At 48.3% G+C, this 20,566-nt stretch overlaps 1 protein-coding gene across 2 annotated transcripts in view; it reads right to left on the reverse strand.

Annotated features, from left to right (window-relative positions):
- The window catches only part of MFHAS1 (multifunctional ROCO family signaling regulator 1), a 70,926-nt gene that overhangs the window by 14,817 nt on the left and 35,543 nt on the right, over positions 1-20,566 (reverse strand). For both annotated transcript variants that reach the window (XR_010725962.1, XM_066234055.1), the window contains exon 2: positions 776-902. Coding sequence is in view for 1 of the 2 variants with exons in the window: in XM_066234055.1 (XP_066090152.1) it covers positions 776-902 (127 nt within the window). In the remaining variant the exon portion in view is untranslated. The remainder of the gene's footprint in view (positions 1-775; positions 903-20,566) is intronic.

Here is a 20,566-nt window from a genome sequence, read left to right on the forward strand (position 1 = left end):
GTTTGCTACATAAACCATGGTGTTGATGTCACCCAGATAACCTGGTCTGCCCTGGGGACAGGGGGACGGTGCTTTTCAAATTGTGCTGAGATATACAGTGTGTCCGTAAAGTCATGGTGCACTTTTGACCGGTCACAGGAAAGCAACAAAAGACGATAGAAATGTGAAGCCTGCATCAAATAAAAGGAAAACCCTCCCAGTTTCATACCTATTCAGTGCAGTTCGATGTGGGCTCACGCACAGATTTTTTAGGGCTCCTTAGGTAGCTATCCCGTATAGCCTCTACAGACTTGTCACTGACTGATGGCCTACCAGAACGGGGTTTCTCCACCAAACTGCCGGTTTCCTTCAACTGCTTATCCCACTGAGTAATGTTATTCCTATGTGGTGGCACTTCGTTATAAATGTGCCAATATTCGCGTTGCACTTTGGTCATGGATTCGAATTTAGTGAGCCACAGAACACACTGAACTTTCCTCTGTACCATCCACATCTCAACTGTCATGGCCGTGGGCTGCTCCGCTGTATACATGGTGTTATGTCATCATCTGCGCATGCGCATATGCTGCCACATCATCCTACAGAAACTGGGAGGGTTTTCCTTTTATTTGGTGCAGATATCACATTCCTATCGCCTTTTGTTGCTTTCCTGTGACCGGTCAAAAGTGCACCATGACTTTACGGACACACTGTACTTGAACTTGGCTCTTTGCTATCACAACTACTGAGGTAGGGTCCAGAGGGAGGGACCGGGGCCACCACAAACAGAACTCACTTGGAACAGGGGCTGATCACAGTCGGTGTAGGTGGGTAAACCAAGGCAACATTCACGCGCTCACTGCCGTTCTTGGGGCAAATGATCTCTGCCACTCCTTCCGGTCTGGGCTGACTCAGCAGCTCCCCTGCAGGAGGAGAGAGAGAAACGCATTAATGAGAGGGGCCCCCAAAATGGGCCCACCTGACAGAGGAGTCCAGTGCTGGGGGTGCAGGAAGCGCAGGATCTACAGACAGACCCCCCCTCCAAAAAAACGAGTACGCAACCAGAACAGCGCTCCCACTCGCGCTGCTGAAATTCTCATCCACATTGCCATGGAGAACGTCTGCGGGTGGTGGCAGGACGGCTATCGTTCCAGACAAAGACAGCATCTGCCACTATTCTCCTCACCTTCCCTTTCACAGACTGACTCCAGAGATCTTTATCTATATGTCAGGCAAATTGAGCCCCGATCCCCAGAGCCCAGGGAAGCAAGGGCTGCCAAGGAGGCGGTCATAATGAGCCCTGGGCAGATGGGAGGCGGGAGCCAGGCAGCTGTCAACCAAGCCCGGAATACACGACCTGGAAATGCAGCCGACCAAAGGTGTTACCAAGGTAAACAGCCCAGCTTCGTGCGGGCAAGTAGGTCTGTGTGCGGATTTTAAAAAAGACCAGCATAATGCTGTCTTCTTAGTGATGGGGTCTAGTAAAAACAGATAATTAACATAATAGATTAGCACAATGCCCAAAGGAAATCTGGGAACTCTGCCTGCCCTGAATATTTCTCTACAACAAAATCATTAAGTCCCTTCCTTAGTCTTTTCCCCCTTGTCCAGTGGCCCCTTCTCTGTCCCCAAGGCCAGCGGGGTCCTCTTGCTCAGGGAGAGTCCAGTATCTCATTTTGGGCTGATGATGGTACCTGTGATTGACTAAATTCACCTCCTTACCCATCCAAAGTAAATGCACCGAACCCAGGGCACAGAATGTATGCCAACTGGAGAAAGACGCGACTGAAATGAAAAAGTCAGCCCCAGGGTAGCCATCACCTGTACCACGGATGGGGAATTCTAGAGACCCCAAAGTTTAGGCCAATGTGTGATGATACAAAAGCCCTTTGCCTCAGGACAGCGCATCCTGAACGCTCAGCCTTCAGGGATCCCACGGCCAGACGTGCCCCCATGCCAGCATGTGTGCGTCCCATTTCATCTTCACAATGGCCCTCTGGGTTCATCCTCACTTTACTAATAAGAAGCCACTGCTCAGGGAGGCGAGGTGGCGTACCCCAAGGCCAGAGCGAGCAAGTGGCAGGCCAGGCACGTGACCCTGGGAGCCCGTCTCTGGGGCACTCACCCTTCGCCACCCCTCTCCAATATCTCCCCAAAGTGGGGACAGCTTCTGTATTCCAGAACACATCTTTCCTACAAGAACGATCTAACAACACTGTTTTAAAATGATGGACTAATTAAGCATGGACGTCCTTGTGCTTTTATGAAAGACATTGTCTTCCTGGTTTGAACAATAGGAATTGAATGTGATGCGAATTCCTTAACCAAACTACTGCAAACATCAAAGGACTGCACAACTTAATGTACCATGCTTAGCTTATAACATAGATACCTGAGCGATTTATCAGAACTCTGCTCCAATGCCAGTTAGGAAAAGATCCCAACATGTAAAAATGCAAGTTAAAAATGTAAACATGAAATGTTATCTAAAAAAGAAAAATGAACCAAAGTAACAATACATCAGAACTAGACTGAAACTTGGAAGCCATCCAGCCCAAATACCTCTCCTCAAGTCAGAAGCGCTCTCAGTCCCACCGATTTGCTCCACGGCCCACAGAGAGCCGTGAGTCTTTAAACCAAGCAACCCGCCACAAACCACGGGGCTAGACCTGCAACAAGAGGGAGCGCGGAACACCTAGGTCTGTGAACACCCTGCTTCTGGACTGCCCTCTCCTGATTCCTCTTCCTGATATTTTCAGTTTGAACTTTCTGTCCCAAGAGTACCCACAGGGCTTGAACACAGACTGGCTGGATCTCTCTGGTTTCTTCCAGATGGAATTTCACAGGGACCTCAGCTCTGTTTGCTTTCAGCTGCCCAAGGGCCCAGGATCCAAATGCAGATGTCAGCGCCCATGCCAGGCACCCATCCTTGGCGTCAGCCAGGCATGGCGGGCTTTCTTGCTGGGTACGTTGTAGGTTTTGGAGACCAGTTGCCAGAGAATTTAAAATAATTTACAATAGCCTATTATGCACTGGTTGTTAATTTAAACCAGCAGCTTTACTGTCCCTGTCCCCCAGCCCCCAGGACCATGCAGACCAGGCAGCTGGTTTTGTCTGGTCCTGCACCCAGCAGCATGGCCAGCCGTCGAGACAGAGCACAAAAGGTGAAGGCACCAAGAAGCTTTGTGGATGTGGAAACGTCACTTGATGCTACCGCAGAGCGAGCCACAGACAGAACAGTTCACAATTTCCAGTGACAATCATCCACTCCAAAAAGCTGCTGCCTGGCAACAGCAGTCTCAGGATTGAAGAAATGTGCCCAACGGCTAAATTTAGAAAATAACAGAAACAGCTATTTTCTTCCCAGCCCCCGCAAAAGCCTATGTCATCACGAGTACGAAGAGTGGTTCATAACATGTGTCACCTACTAAAATAGACACTCAGCGGCTCACGTCTCTTGAACACAAATTTGATTCTGAAGTACAGCTACTCATTGAGTATCCAAATAGGGAGCCCTCCCTGTGTGTGAGGAGCTGCGGAAGAGGCAGGGATGCAGGAGAGAGAGGCAAGATGTCTGACATGGAGGGTCTTAAGTCGAGAAAGTCAAGCAAGTCCAAAAAGAGAACGATAGTCCTGCTTGATGGGTGCCCCCAAGGAAAATTATGAGTTGCCAGAGCAGTACTGAGAAGGACAGACTAATACTAATTTGTAGGGTTGGAAAAGGTCTTGAAGAGTAGGGAATGCTGACTTAAAAGACCCAGTAACATTCACTGTTGGAATGGAAAATTTATAATGCGTGCGCTCTGCACTGCCATCGTGACGTCAAACGTGAAGCTGGAGGACAAACACAAATTAACCTCGGAAGAAAAGATGATCACAGTAGCAGGTAACATTTATTGAACATTTATTATGTGCTTATGCTATCAATGTAGTATCTCAGTCCTCACGACCCACCTTTGAAGTTGGTACAGTTATCATCCTCACTATGTAGAAAAGTGAGGCTCGGAGCGGTTACACTCATCAGCGGTCACAAGGAGACGATTCCAGGCAGAGAGAATCACTAATGCCAAAACATGAACGTAGGACGATGTCCGGCTGCCCACAGAAGATCCTGGCACGGCGAGACCACGGGTGACGGGGAAGTAGACATGGACAGGAAGCAAGGCAGTGAGGGCCAGATCACAGGGACTTGGTTTTCACTCTAAGTGGTAGGGAGCCCTGTGCAAGATTTTAACTGGAGTGATGACAGTGACCTGTTTGATCACTATGGCCACGTGTAGGGAGGCAAGGTGAAGGCAGCGACCCCATGAGGAGGCCCCCGCAGGAGCCCAGGTAAGAGATGGCGGAGCCCGGTCTGGAGAGGGGCCGGTGGAGGAGACTGGGGTGCGTTCTGCAGACACTCAACAGGACTGGCCAACGAGCTGGATGTGGGGGTGAGAGGCAGAGAAGAACCAAGGATAATTCCAAAGCTTTGGTTTGAGAAATTGGCAGGTGGTGGCACTATTTACAAGACTAAGAGAAAAAGTGGTTTGTAGGAAGGGGAGAGATTAAGAGTCCTGTTCTGGCCCTGTGAGGTTTGACTGTAAGACAGACATGGGAATCCGCATTAAGTGTGTAAAGACAGGCACTAATCGGGGTTTCCAGGGAAAGGTAAGGCTGGCAGTGGAGATCTGGGAGTCATCGGCCAATAGCTGATATGAAGAGGCACAAAGTAGATGACATCACCTAGAAAAGTGAGCCGATGAAGAAGAGAAAGGACTCATAGACAAAGCCCCGAGGAGCTGAAAACTGAGAGGCTTGGAAGAAGCAGAGACCAGGCAGGAACTGCCAGGGGGGAAACAAGAAGGGGGCTTCACAAAAGAAAACCAACTGCTTCCACAAAAGGAAGTGATCGGCTGGGCCAAATTCTGCTGAGCGGACAAGAAAAAGAACCACAGAAAAGGGAGCCCTGGGCTTGGAGGTCACTGGGGGTTTTGACAGATGCCGCCGCCTCAGCAGGAAGGTGGGGATGGATGTGTGACTGAGGAGCCTTCGGCTCGGGAAGGAAGGGGAAGTGAAGCAGAGTCCAGGACCAGAGACGACTCTTCAAGAAGCTGTGAATTGTGCTGTCCCTGCCCCGTGCGCTGTGAGCTGGGAATACCGCGACTGGAAAACATAATTGGAGAAGTGAACCTGTTCCTCTGGCTTTCCTCCAAGGCTCCACATCTGAACTACCCAAATGAACGGGTGGGCTGGTGGGGGAGCGAGTGACTGGAAGAAGGAGGAAAGATCGCAAGGCCGAGGAGACGGAGAGGAGCAGGGCGCCGCCCGCAGAGGGCTCTGTACGGAACTGCTAGTCTGAAAAGATAGCAGGAATGTCCGTCCTTCCCTGCGACGGGTTCCATCGGAAGAACGCCATCTGTGCGCTAGACGGCTCCACTTCTTAAAAAAATAACACCGAATTAACAACTGTTTGCTATTTGAAATAGATTTTTATCAAAAAGGTAAAAGCCGACTAAATTGCTGTTCACACTAATCAACTTCATGTATATGCAGCTGCTGGTCCTCGAGAAACAATCCAATGCCGCTGACCCTGCAGTCAGACAGCCCTAGCTCCAATCCCGAATGAGGTTTACTGGTTGTGTGGGTCAGGCAGGGCCTGGTCATGAGACAGAAACCACAGAGGGAGGCTTAATATAAACAATCACAGACTTTTTACGGGGAAATGATCATCGAGAGGAAAGAGAAGCCTAAAGAACATCTTAAGACCAAGGGAGATTATCTAAGGAAGAAAAACTTGGATGGAGGAGAAGTCCTCCCCAGACTGGTTGGACAGCACAGCCCCCGAGACGGCGGAGAGGTCAGCTGGGCCTCCTCAGGCCATGCTAGTCCACAGCTGACCGAGGCACAGCCCCCGAGATGGCGGAGAGGTCAGCTCGGCTTCCTCAGGCCATGCTAGTCCGCAGCTGACCGAGGCACAGCCCCCGAGACAGCGGAGAGGTCAGCTGGGCCTCCTCAGGCCATGCTAGTCCACAGCTGACTGAAGCAAGCAGGAGCTTGTCCTCTGGGCACCAGCAGAATTCCCAGGAGACCTGAGGAGCACACCCACAGATCCAGCAGGAGTCTTGCTGCTGGGCCACCGGCAGCCGCTGGGTACCCGCCGACACTGTCCGACACGCGGCCACACACACTCCGAGGGAGTCCTGGCTTCCGACAGGGGTCTCCTGAACTTCGGGGTTGCTGCATTCATATTCTCCTGTGAGCAGCGTTGCTTTTGGCTCAACCAGTTCCTCTTGAAAATGAGTCAAAGTGATAGAACTATGTAACTAGACAAATCCTATGGTATGAATTCCAAAGGCAGCCACAAAACTTACACCATCAAAGAGTGTGAGCCTCTTCTAGAATTGTGTTTTCATTTTGGCTAGACAGCCTTGCAATTCTTCAAAATGTTGAACTCCGTGAGTCCTAGGCAGTTTCACAATGCCCGGGTACTGGCTGGACCCTCAAGTCCAGTTCTGATTCTGAATGCTGATTCTGAATGCTTTTTATTTTTATTTTTTTTACAGAGACAGAGAGTGAGTCAGAGAGAGGAATAGATAGAGACAGACAGACAGGAATGGAGAGAGATGAGAAGCGTCAATCATCAGTTTTTCATTGCAACACCTTAGTTGTTCATTGATTGCTTTCTCATATGTGCCTTGACCGTGGGCCTTCAGCAGACCGAGTAACTCCTTGCTCGAGCCAGTGACCTTGGGTCCAAGCTGGTGAGCTTTGCTCAAACCAGATGAGCCCGTGCTCAAGCTGGTGACCTCAGGGTCGCGAACCTGGGTCCTCCGCATCCTAGTCCAACGCTCTATCCACTGCGCCACTGCCTGGTCAGGCACTGGGACTTCTTTTTAAAGAACACTCAAAAATGCCCTTCTATGCCTTGGACTTTGTGGATTATTTGTAAAGTCTTATCAGTAAGAGAGTACAATCTATAAGCCAAACAGAAGCTGGCCCGTGGGGTTCTTCGAGATACCCTTGAACGAGGGGCACAGCTCAGTCCCTACCTGCCGTGAGTGTGCACGGCCTGGTCATCAGGTTTACCAAGCAAACTAACTTTCAACACTTTGCTTCCACTTCTTCCCAACATCCTCCAACGTGGTGTCTGTGGGGACAGTGACAGGAAGAAGGAATAACACGTGAATTCCTCTGACTCTTCTGATGACCGATGCCCCTGAAGCCACATGCGGGCCCCACGCTGGGCACAAATAACTGACAACTTTAACTTTTCCTTTTATGTCATCTGAGGGAAGAAGTTGAGCTTTTCCTTGTGTAGCCCAGTTCCCGACAGAACATGACTGTCCTAATAGTAACGGCTGCCTGTAATTACACAGAGCTTGTTCTGTTTGCGTGACCGACGGACGGAAGGCGACTGAACAGCTCGGGTAGGCTACGCCAAGGGGCATGGCGTTTGGCCCAGCGTCCCCTCCCTGAAGAACCACTCAGGTCTCCTCTGGACCCAAGGAGTGGTGACTTGTGATCACAGTGCCCCTTCCAGAGCAATGGACTAAAGTTCAAGGAAAAAAAAAAATCTGTTAACGTTTTTTTTTTTCAAATCTCTGCCTGAGTTTAGTCATGTCCCTCGTGTTACAAGCTACCACTTCCCTTCCCTAATGTCTCTTTTTGTTTATTTGTTTGTGTGTGTTTATTTGCACACATTCAACCTTCTTTCCTCCTGCTGCCTCCTGCTGGGCTATTGAAATGCCCTGTGCTGCAGCCCCCCCTCCCTCCCGGGCAGGGGAGCAGAAGCCCATCCCGCCACCTGCAGACTGTGCTTCTGCTTAGACCCTCTCCACCTTCTGGAAATGCCTCGGGCCTCCAAACCTCTCGAGTCCCTGAGACGCGTCCCTCCCCAGTGCCAGGCAGAAACTTTGGGATGATTCCACTTTGAAGTCTGAGGCTCCGATCAATACAAGATGAATATCCCTGGCGCCAGAATAAACATCGGGGACAGAGGTAAACCTGGCTGATGTGGCATTTATTAATATGTAGGAGAAGTGACTCCGGGGAAGCTGCAGGAAGCTAAGGTGCCTACCAGGAAGAACTCTGCTTTTTGGTTCTAAAAGGGTGAACAATAGCAAAATAAAAGATTGTTTGCTATCAAAGTTCTTTCTACTGGCTGTTCTCAGCATCTTCATCAGTGTCACATGAAGCCAGAAAATACACAAACTTCAATAACACAAGAACAACAGATCCAGTCTTTATTTTCTGTATGAGATTTTTCTAGAAAATCTAAAAATGAACTACTCTGTACCCTGAAAACACTAAACCATCAGCATCATTTGAAGCTTAAATGAGGCGGTTTTATGACACAAAAGCATTCGTATTGATGGCAAGCACACTTTCAAAGCTCCATACCCACAAGTGGCAAGGGTTGCCCCAAAAAGGTGTAGGCAAATCCATGCAAGTAAATCAAGAATGGGACACACACAGAAGGAAGGTAAAGCTTCCTTCTGAGGTGGAGTCTGAGAAAATAGCTAAGGCCTTCTACAACACTCTTCTCTCTCAGTAACAACAAAGAAATGAATGAGCGAGTCATTAAATAGATACAGGGTAGGGCAAAAGTAGGTTTACAGTTGTTCGTATGGAAAATAATACAACATTAATAAGTAATACAAAAATAAACTCTGTGTTTTGCATACTCACAACTATAAGCCTACTTTTGCCCTACCCTGTGCATATACCTCACTGGAATCATGATCAGGAGTTAATTAGCCACTGGTTCAGCCTATGCTGTTCTCTAATGCCCTACATATAGGCACGTCCTTCAAAATGCATGGGAGTGAGTACTGTTCTCTAATGCCCTACATATAGGCACGTCCTTCAGAAAATGCATGGGAATGCTGTTCTCTAATGCCCTACATATAGGCACGTCCTTCAAAATGCATGGGAGTACTATTCTCTAATGCCCTACATAGAGGCACGTCCTTCAGAAAATGCATGGGAGTACTGTTCTCTAATGCCCTACATATAGGCACGTCCTTCAGAAAATGCATGGGAATGCTGTTCTCTAATGCCCTACATATAGGCACGTCCTTCAAAATGCATGGGAATGCTGTTCTCTAATGCCCTACATATAGGCATGTCCTACAGAAAATGCATGGGAATGCTGTTCTCTAATGCCCTACATATAGGCATGTCCTACAGAAAATGCACAGGAGGTTTTATGCCACCCGCTCCTCCCTGCCCCTTAAGAGGTCTGACCCCATCTGACCCAGGTCAAAGCTAACCTGGGCGGAGGGACAGACCGCCCTGCCTCATCCCGCATTCATTCATTTCACCTTGCCTCCCCTCAGACGCGTGCGCCTACCACTTGGATCCATTTTCATTGCTAAGGGTTTATATAAATACAAATCCACCCAAGAAAGGAAAAAATATTTCCCTTTTCCTGCTCTGGATAAAGTTCCAGCAGACTTGGCTGAGGATTAGACATGCTTCACAGATCAAAGTGTGTTTGGGGGAGCAGGAGGGAGGGAGGATCAGAGCCCAGACCCAATTGGCCTTCCTTCTCTCCAAATGCAAGTCAGGATCACGAAGAGCCCTCACTGCCAGAAGGGAGTGCTTTCAGAAGGCAACTCTCTATTTGGATAGCCTGTCACCTACTTCTTACTAGAAGTGGTTCCAGGCTCAGAGAAGTTAGTGCAGACGGCCTGAAAGTATTCAGTCTGAAACTGCCTCCCTCCAACATTAGCTTTCTTTTCAACTGAAAATGGGAGGAACGTTTTGTCCTGAACTGAAATCTGAAAGACTGGTCCAGCAGGCTAAATCAAAACCTACCCAACTGTGAAATACTCTGGGGCACACCTGAAGTCCTTAGAAATGACCAGAAACCGTATATTTTCTTCTCATCTCCTAACAAGGAAGACGACAAGAGTTTCTGCAGATTCATTTGCTCTGAGAAAGGGAAGGAGGAGGAGGAGTGAGTGTCGGGCTGGGCAAGGGGAGCCCAGAAGCCCCCAGAAAATCCGTGGAAGTAACCTCTAGACAGGACCACAGAGGCTGAAGGCTGGAAGGAAGTGCGAGATGGTTCGACTTCATTACTTGGCTCATGAATAGTATCTCCCACATGCAGAATCCAGCAATTCAGGGAACGTGGTCCAGCTGGGTCCTCTCCCAGCACGAGCTTTGCTTTATCTACTCCCCTACCCTAGTTTCATTCCCAGAAGATCCAGCCAGGATTTGAGGCCACTCTGAACAAACAAAAAGCATCTATGGTGATCTGAAAAGCAATAAATCGCACGAACAATGGACTGAGCACTCCTGAGCTTATCTGGCCTCTTGAAGGTTGTAATTACGGAGAAAGAGCTCTTCACACGTACGTCGGCCGTGCTCACTCACCTGCAAGCCGGTGCAGCCGGCTCCCAGGATGAAGCCTAAACGCAGACAGAGAAAAGGACACAATCACAACGGCCTTAAAGCCAGGCATAAAGAATGGGGTCACCAAACAGGACCAGACATCAGAGGCAAGGGCTGTGCCTGAGAAGCCGCGTCTGGGGCAGCTCAGTAAATAGGAAAACCACCACTTAACTCGGCCACAAGCCACGCCACTGCCTCAGTTTACCTCCAATCCTGAACTCTTGCCTGAATATCAGACTGAGATCAAAATACCCATTTAAGAATCACCACTTGAATACTGATGTGTCCAAAGTCAAACTCTTGATGCCCACTGGTCCTGTCTCCCCCGCAAAATTCCACCTTTCCCAGGCTCCCTCATATCTGAAAATGTCTACTCCATTCTTCCAGTAACTTTGGACAAAAAAATCCACGTACTTACGTTCCCTCCCCTTTCTCGCACATACTGAAGGCATCAGCACATCCTGTTGCTCTGCCTTCAAACCCATCCTGCCTCTGACTCCTTCGTCAGCTCCCGGTCCACGCCACCATCGACATGGACTTCTGCCGGTCCTGTAGCCGATTCCCTTGTCCTCACAGTCTCCTCCCCACTGAAGTCAGAGGGACTCTGCTAGAATGCAGATCAGATCACGTCACTCCTCTTCTCAGGACCCTCCAACACCTCTTTGTCACTCAGAACACAAACCCAAGGCCCTCCAACACCTCTTTGTCACTCAGAACACAAACACAACAGTCTACACGGAGGGGTCCCCAAACTTTTTACACAGGGGACCAGTTCACTGTCCCTCAGACCATTGGAGGGCTGCCACATACAGTGCTCCTCTCACTGACCACCAATGAAAGAGGTGCCCCTTCCGGAAGTGCGGCAGGGGGCCGGATAAATGGCCTCAGGGGGCCGCATGTGGCCTAAGGGCCATAGTTTGGGGACACCTAGTACAGGGTCCTGTGTGAGCTGCTCCTGTCTGCCTCCTGCCCTCGCTCCTTCTTTATGCTGCAGCCTGACTTGTAACCAGAATACAGAAAGAACTCTCAAAACTCAGTAAAAAAAAAAAACAACAACAATCCAATAAAAAAAAGTGGGGCAAAAGATTGAACAGATATTTCACCAAAGAAAGTATGCCAGTGGTAAATAAGCACACAGAAAGATGCCGAACATCATTCGTCATTAGGGAAATGCAACAAACCCGGAGTGTGGTACCACTTGGCATCTACAAGGCTGTCTAAACAGAAAAGGCTGACCACACCCAGTGTTTGTGAGTGAGTGGAGGAACTCACGCACTGCTGGCGACATTTCTTGAAAAGCTGAAACATGCACTTAACTATGTGATACAACTATTTACTCCTAGATATTTACCCCAAAGAAAAGAAGGTATAAATCCACATACTAAGAGGCCCTGGCCGGTTGGCTCAGTGGTAGAGCATTGGCCTGGTGTGCGGAAGCCCCGGGTTCGATTCCCGGCCAGGGCACACAGGAGAGGCACCCATCTGCTTCTCTACCCCTCCCTCTCTCCTTCCTCTCTGTCTCTCTCTTCCCCTCCTGCAGCGGAGGCTCCATTGGAGCAAAGATGGCCCAGGCGCTGGGGATGGTTCCTTGGCCTTTGCCCCAGGCGCTAGAGTGGCTCTGGTCACGGCAGAGCGACGCCCTGGAGGGGCAGAGCATCGCCCCCTGGTGGGCAGAGCGTAGCCCCTGGTGGGCGAGCCGGGTGGATTCCTGTCGCGCGCATACGGGAGTCTGTCTGACTGTCTCTCCCCTTTCCAGCTTCAGAAAAATACAAAAAAAAAAAAAATCCATACTAAGACTTATACATGAATATTCATAGTAGCTTCATTTAAAGTGGCCGAAAACTAAATGCAACCTAAATGTCCACGAAAGGTGCACAGATAAATTGTGGTACGTCCATGCAATGAAATACTACTCAGCAGTAACACGGATAGACCGTACATATGTCTCACATAGATAAACCCCAAAGTGACTACGCTGGGCGAATGAAGCCAGACCAAAAGGGAGTCCACTTTGTACGGTTCCGTTATATAAAACTCTAGAAAGTGCAAAGCAATCTATAATGACAGAAAGCAAACCAGTGGCTGCCTGGGGTAGGGAGAGGGGCCAGAAAGGGGCGGGAAAGAACAGGAGTGAGCAGGAAAACAGTCCTGCGTGGGGTGAGTCTGGTTATTATCTTGAGGGTACTAATGATTTTAGGGGTATACGCATAAGTCAAAACTTACAAATTGTATACTTCCAAACTGCACATTTTACTATATGCCAATTGTATTTCAACTATGTCTCAATTAAAAACAGCCAAACCCTATAGTCCAACAAAATCCTAAGCTATCAGTAAGGAACATCAACTGACGTTACAACATGACTACTCTTCCCAAGAAAAGGAAACACTTGCCAGATTTCAGGAAGGACAAATTTCATTTACCATATCCAATGAGTTTCAAGCTAAAAACTCAGAGACTCTTACAGCCCAACCCACAGAAGGCGGATATGCCACGGAAGTTTATAGCTTTTGCCGAGATTCTTCTTTTCAGCTTATACTTCGGATTATTTCACTTGGGCCTCATCATGCTATAAAAGGCAAAAACAATTCCAGTAGAAGAAATTCAAGCTGAAGCTAATTCAATCATGTAGAAAGTCCCAAGAGTAATAATACCAGACGCTGTCTCAGTCTCATAATTGGTCAGTGACACTACCTGATAATAGCTACTAACTTAGTGGGTCAAAGTAGGTAAAGATAATTGGTGGTTATAAACTTTTACGGAGTAGCAAAAACATGGAAAGGCACCCGTGAGCACCCCTGCAGGACAACAGGTAAGACTGAACACCTATGATAAGGAAGGTCAAGGTAAACAGCCCGCCGCCTCTAATCCACTACAGATGTGTCAGTTTGGCTTTTTCCTCCTCTACTTCCTCTTCCACTTCAGGAAATACTCTCTGCCTATTGTAATGTGCAGAATACTCTATCTCAGAAATGAAATATAAGTTTCAGTTCATCCAACACTCTCCCACCAAACATCCAGGGGAAGACAAGGTTAAGGGTGAAGAGAGGTAAGGACACTGGCTCCCTTCAGTCTGGGGGGAAAAACCTCGTGGCCAACTCACAAAATTAGCTCAGAGGAGCACCATCTTCTTTCCAGCTAGACTGGAAACTACACCACTTTTGATAAAACAAACTGGAAAAAAACAAACAAAAAACTATCATAACCATCACTAGCTTCTATGACAAAATGTGTCCTGGCTTTTATGGGAGGAAAAGAACTCCTTATTTCTTGAGCTGAAAAATTATACCAAGTTATATCCAAGCTCTTTAACTGAAGCCCATTTGTATCAGAGGTTTTTGTTCAACAGAGCCATTTATTTGAAACAAAAAGTAGAGCCCAGTCGTCAGCCTACAAACATCTAACCTTCGGAAATAATCATGGCCCCGCTCCTCCTGCAGTGATGCTTGTCACACCTCAGCAAGCCCTCTAGTTTCCTGTACCCCTGGTCCCAGCCCCCAACCTCACCGCAGCCACGTCCCCTGCCATCCAGCTACTCACTCCTAGGTATTTACCATAAAGAATGCGGGAGCGCCTGACCTGTGGTGGCGCAGTGGATAAAACGTCGACCTGGAAATGCTGAGGTTGCCGGTTCGAAACCCTGGGCTTGCCTGGTCAAGTCACATATGGGAGTTGATGCTTCCAGCTCCTCCCCCCTTCTCTCTCTCCCTCTCTCTCCTCTCTAAAAATAAATAAAATAAAATAAATTAATAAAAAATTTATAAAAAAAAAAAAAAAAAAAAAGAATGCGGGAGCTCTGGCCTCTCATCCTTTCCTCCTGGCTGTGCCACTAGCCCTCACCCAACCATAAACCCTCGCTGCTATGGACTGAGCATGCCAGGGAACTGCCACTAGCCCTCACCCAACCATATACCCTCGCTGCTATGGACTGAGCATGCCAGGGAACTGCCACGAGCCCTCGCCTAACCATATACCCTCGCTGCTATGGACCGAGCACGCCAGGGAACTGTGGCCACCATCCTCTGTTGGAACACTGTCGGTGATCTGGGCTTTTGTGGTTCAGCCTGGAAGCAAAGCAGCATTCAGAGCACTGCTTCCGAAGGGCTGTCTCCTTTAGAGTTAGTAGACAAAAAAGAACTTTGGGAACACAGCCCTTTGTAGGCTGACGACAACCCTTACAATCCAAAAGCAAACTTTCTCTTTATACTCACAAGTGTATTAAAAGGGACTTCTGAGGCACGCAATGCCGCACGTTATATAGGTCAACCTCAGGGGACATTCATCTCCCGTACTTTGTTCATTGCTCAGTGCGTCCCCAGATTTTCTGCAATGCAAGAGCTACAGAGATGTCTAATTTTGGGGGAGAGAGAGAGAGAGAGACTATCACAAAGAGAATGAGTTCTTTGACAAAAATCTAAGCTTTGGCTCTCCACGTACCCACTGTGTGACTTTGGGGAAGCTACTTAACCTCCCTGAGCCATCTGTGAATATGGGTAATGGATATATACATACACACTTCACAGGAGTGGTACAAGAAATAAATAATGCTATTGGTCACTGACCTAAGCCCACGCCTGGCACATAATAGCATCTCACTAAATGTTTATGTCTTTCTCATATCCTTGTTAATCTGAAACATAACAATGAAAGTTTGAGCAAAAATAACTTCTCAAAAGAAAATGCCTACCAGAGGAGCAACAGAAAGGCCCTGACATCACTAACACCTTCCCTCAAGTCCCCGTCACTCCAAGACAGCACTGACTCCCTAAGGAATGCTAGTCCTGTCCTTCATGCCCTAACGAAGGGCACATTTACCTGCCCTCTGGAGAGAAACTGGACAATTCCACTCTAAGGTATTCATTCTACGGATATCCTTACACGTCAAAGGATACAGTCACATGGCCTGACCTGTGGTGGCGCAGTGGATAAAGCGTCGACCTGGAACGCTGAGGTCGCCGGTTCGAAACCCTGCACTTGCCTGGTCAAGGCACATATGGGAATTGATGCTTCCTGCTCCTCCTGTCTTCTCTCTGTCTCTCTCTCTCTCCCCCCCCCAAAGTGAATAAATAAAGAGAAAAATTAAAAAAAAAAAAAAAAAAAAGGATACAGTCACAAGTATGCACTGCAGTACCCATTCCCAAAGTAAAAGAACAACAAATGACCGAAATGCTCATTAATAGAAAGCTGGTTAAATAAAACTGGCTTATACAACAGAATAATATACAACCAATACAAAAAGAACCAGACAGCTGTATATGTACCTATATGACCAGGATATATGTTCAGTCTAAAAAACGATACAATACAGTGTTTCTATCATGCTACCGTTTATTTGGGGGTGGGGGTGGGGGTGGCTCTCTCCTCTCCATTTATAAATACAAATAAGTATCTGTAGAAACACAGAGCAGCTCGGCAGTGACACCCGAGGATCTGGCAGCGCGGGTGCAGGGAGGGGAAATGGATGGCATGGACAGAGAAGGCTTCCTGTCCCCAGAGAGCTGTCTGCTCCTGCTGAATTTGGTGCTATGTCCACAGACTACCTCCTACACAGAAAGCTTAAAGTAATTTACTCCAGTGCAAATTCCAATTTTTTTCTTTTTCCCCCCCAAATGGCTTTGTATTTTTTAATCTTACATTACATTTATTTATTCTTAATTATAAAGGTTAGCATGTATCCTCACTGTAACAAGTAAATTAACATAAAAGGTGTAAAAGAAGAGGTTATAATGACCTCCCCCTTCACAAGGATCCAGGGCTGAGCTAGAGCACGCCCATCCTCACCTTTCTCCTGCTCAGACACAGTGAGAAAGCACATATACGCACAGGCTCCTGCCGGTTTCTGGTCTACCCTAGGCGTAAGTGCAACATTCTTTTCTTTCATCTGACGGTATGTTATCTGACAGCCATGTTACAGTGAGAACTATATTTGTTCCCAATTTCTTTTCTCTCTCTTTTTAAAAAGATTTTATTTATTGATTTTAGAGAGAGGAGAGAGAAGGAGAAAGAAGGGGAGCAGTGGGAAGCATCAACTCATAGTAGTTGCTTCTGGCAGGTGCTCGACCAGGCAAGCCTGGGGTTTGAAACCGGGACCCCAGCATTCCAGGTCAACATTCCATCCACTGTGCTACCACAGGTCAAGCTGTTCCCACTTTCTTTATTCATCTAATCTCAATGTCTTCCTCTTCCCTGCCCCTCTTCCACACACACACACACACACACACACACACACACACACACAATTTTATACAAACGAACTCATGCCACATATTCATTATTTTAATGGGGTCCTTTCATTTGGTTTGGTTTTTACTACCACTGCCTCCATTTCTAAACCACCTTGCGTCCCTTGGGAGGGGGAGTCTAGTGCCCACACCCCACCGGACCTACTGGTCCTCCAGGGGCCCCGTGCTGGGCTGCTTCCTCCTCTGAGGGCAGCTGGGACTCAGCTGACCTGGGGCAAACTGTGGCCAGCCAGCCAGCCAGTGGACCTGGGCTCTGGCCACGTGGGCAGTGTGATTCCAGACTAAAGCCGAGGTGCCACTTGCATCATAGAATTAAAGGATCTAAGAAGAGAAGCCGCTGGAAGCTTTTCGCAAACTGAAATCACACATCTGATTAAGAAAAAATAGCACAAGTGACAAGAGTAAAGCTCTCCAGCAAGTAAAGGCTTCTTGTTTCGGCATCCTGCCCTCCCCCTCTTCCTTTAAAAGCCAACAGAAATGAGAGTCAGATCGGGCAGTATCTGGGTCTCCCTAAAACAGGCCTTCATGCTGGCCGCCCACTGGGGTCCGAGGGCCACGCCCCGCCTGGCCGCCTGTGACCGGGAGCAGCTGCAGTGGGGCGGAATGAACTGCTGGGGAATTAGCAGCTGCCCTGTAAAGCTTACGGGGATGCCTGCGAGGCCCCGCAGGGCCCTGGGGTCAGAGCGTGAGGACGGGGAGTGGGAATGGAAGCTGCTGACTGCTAAGCCCATTTCCACCCTGCATTTCTCGCTTCTTAGATTTCATCATGGCGAATTTCACGGAATGCAAGAAAGTAGTACTTAACAATCTTTGTTCGCAAGGAAGACAGTGCAGAGATGATCACTTTCCTCCCAAATGTACTTCCCATTCTTGTGTCCAAAGGAAACCCTTACGGATGCCAGCGTTTATGAAGATATAGGTCGATCACCACTGATTATTCAAAATTCAATATTTGCCAGAGCTTCATATTTTCTTTAAAAGGGGTGGAGGGGATTTTTCAAAACCAGCTAGTGATATTTAAAATGTTTAAACCTTACTTCAGTGTTTTCAAGAAGGCATTGATCTAGAATAGATCAAAGACATTCTTCACAGATCCCAAGCAGGTGAAACTGTTAGTCGATACCAAACAGGGTTTTAAACAGGTTTTCATAAAATTCTATTGACATCAAGCCTCTACTGACAGTGCAGGTGCCTTCACAGTAACTTCCCCATTCATGCAGAAGCAGTTGGGTCTCCCCAGCATCAGAGCACTTTGACTTATTAGAAGTAACTGAGTCACTTCAGAAAAGCCATGGAGGGTGGGGCCGGGCTGACCTCGGGGGCTGGCTCTCAGCTCGACCACCTCCTTGGCAGTGGGTCCCTGAGCTAATGGCTTTAAGGGGCAGAGGATCGGGTGCCCACATCTCTCAGGTTGTTGTGAGGACTGAATGAGATCACACACAAGAGCACTTTGCATAAAGCCAGCTGCCTTACCTGGCACTCCTGTGGCCTCTGGGACCCCTGCTCCCAATCAGACCAGGACTGGCCACCTGGCCACGAGCAGCAGAGAGTGCAAGAATGTGGGAGGGACACACAGCTGGCACGAGAGGCTGAAGTAGGTGGATGGGAAGGCTCCCAGGGGGTCGGAAATGGGGTGAAGGACAGAATTAGTCTGTGGCAGTGACTGAAACAGAGATGCTGGTCTGAGGAGAGAATAAAAAGTAGGCCAAGTCCTTAAGGAAAGACAGAGGTTGCCTGACCTGTGGTGGCGCAGTAGATAAAGCGTCAACCTGAAAATACTGAGGTTGCCGGTTCAAAACCCTGGGCTTGCCTGGTCAAGGCACATATGGGAGTTGATGCTTCCTGCTCCTCCCCCCCTTCTCTATAATAAATAAATAAAATCTTTAAAAAAAAAAAAAAAAAAAGGAAAGACAGAGGTGACCACGCCCGAGGTGGAAGGACAGAAGACGGGAGGTGACAGAGGTGGACACAGGCGCCAAGACGCAATGGGCCAGAACCACACCAGGGGGACGGCGCTGAGAGTCAGAGTGACAGACAGAAGGGCGGACAGGACAGGAACGGGCAGGCACTGTGAGCCGGGAGGGCTGAGGCAGGGGACACAGACGGAGCCTGGGACAAGCAGCGAGGCACAGGCCAGCCCTGAGCTCCAGCTCACATGAAGAAAGCCTGTACTTCGCTTCCTTCCTTTGGACCCCGGGGGGGTCTCTCAACTCTTGACATAATCCTGCCTTTTCCCCCATAAATTAGCTCAAGAGCCCTGATTAGGACATCGTAATTAATAAGCGGTTTTTTATTGAGCACTTCTATTTCCTTTACTAACTGTAAATTATTATTTGCAACTAATTATGTAGCTGTAATACATGATCATAAAAACAACTTTTAAGACCTTGGCTTTAAGAGTAACAGCGCATCTCTCTGTAACCAGGGAGATGCTTTGCAAAGGCTGGGTGAGCACCCCTGAAGGCGGGGTGGGGGGCTGGGGGGCCGGAGCAGGCAGTGAGTCCCGGGTTCTAGCCACGGTCCTGACAAACCCCGACTTCTCGGGCCTCAGACCTTCAGCTGCAGAAGGAAAAAGCCAAACTGGTTTATCTCCAGGGTCTGTTCAGCTCAAAATAGTCTGTTCCAGCTTAACATACTGTGAAAAATGTATTTTCTACTGAATTTTCTAGGCTTCTCAAGTTAAACTCCTGGCAAATTTAGCATGATGGAGAGCAATCCCTTAACTGGACCAGACTAACATGTCCTGGGCTGCCCCCAGCCCACCCCCCGCCACACTTCAGATTCCCCGTCCTCGGCCTTCCATACGGGGTGCTGCATTCCCCCAGCACCGAGGCCAGTGTCACCTGCTTCCTTTCTCATGCAAACATATATTTTCCTATCGGGTTTGTTTTAAGCAAGACACAAAAACAGCAATGTTATTATATGTGAACTTAGATATTACAAAGTTTAATTATATTTTAAATGTCTTCATTTAACCCTACATAACTACTGCTAATGACACAAAGGGAAATTACAAAACACAGCTCCTTAATAAAGATCATCCAACTGCAGATGTAACATCTCCTTAAGGACATTTGTTAAAATTACTCATGGTGATTGCATGAAGATCCTTCTTTTCGTTGTTTTTGTGGGAACAAACCCACCACGTACGAACCACTCACTCACTCCTCCCAAGGAATAATGCAAGAGGCAGTGTGAGCTAGCGATGACTTTGTCAGATAGCCAGGTGGAGAACCCTGATTTAGAAACGGGAACACGAAGGCCCAAAGGCTTTAAGTAGCTCACTGCAGGCTGCGGCGAGTAGGAAGAAGCAGTTCTCCCGACTGAACAGGAAGCAGCAGCCCTGGGTCCCCTCTGTTTTTCGCTGTTCTGCCACGTCCTCCTGACCCCGACGACGCCACATGACCTAGGAGTCTCTGTGTGGATGGCACAAAAGCTTCGCTCTTACTCCTCTAATTTTAGAACATATCACCCCTTACCGTGCTCCATAATTTTGGGAAATAAGCCATCCTTTTTTGGCAACTCTATGTTCAGATATTCTGAAATTTAAAGAAAGAAGGGTGTGCATTCAGTATAAGAACTGGAACTGAAACCCCTCCTTGGTTTCAGCAAGGCGTACAGTTAAAAATACAGCCTGATTCTACCACGGGAGACGGAGAGGAAGAGCAAAGCCACGTGAGAGGTGACGCCAACCTCCCTGGTAATAACTGACGCGCGCAGTAAGTAACAGGACCGCTGGGGGCAGTGTAACGGGGGACCCTGGAGCGGTCACGGCCCACATTTCCCACGTTCTGAGCCTGTAACCTCAGACACCACGTTTTAGACACCAGTACTTCCTCGGTACACAATAATACGGCATCCAACTCCAAAATAATGTGCGAGACACGTGTAAACCCTACTAAAAGCCTACCTCCGCTAGCCTTGCTAACAAGCACGGTCTGCATGGGCCGAAGAGCCTGGAACCG

Source organism: Saccopteryx bilineata, chromosome 6 (assembly GCF_036850765.1).
Source record: "Saccopteryx bilineata isolate mSacBil1 chromosome 6, mSacBil1_pri_phased_curated, whole genome shotgun sequence".
NCBI lineage: Eukaryota > Metazoa > Chordata > Mammalia > Chiroptera > Emballonuridae > Saccopteryx > Saccopteryx bilineata.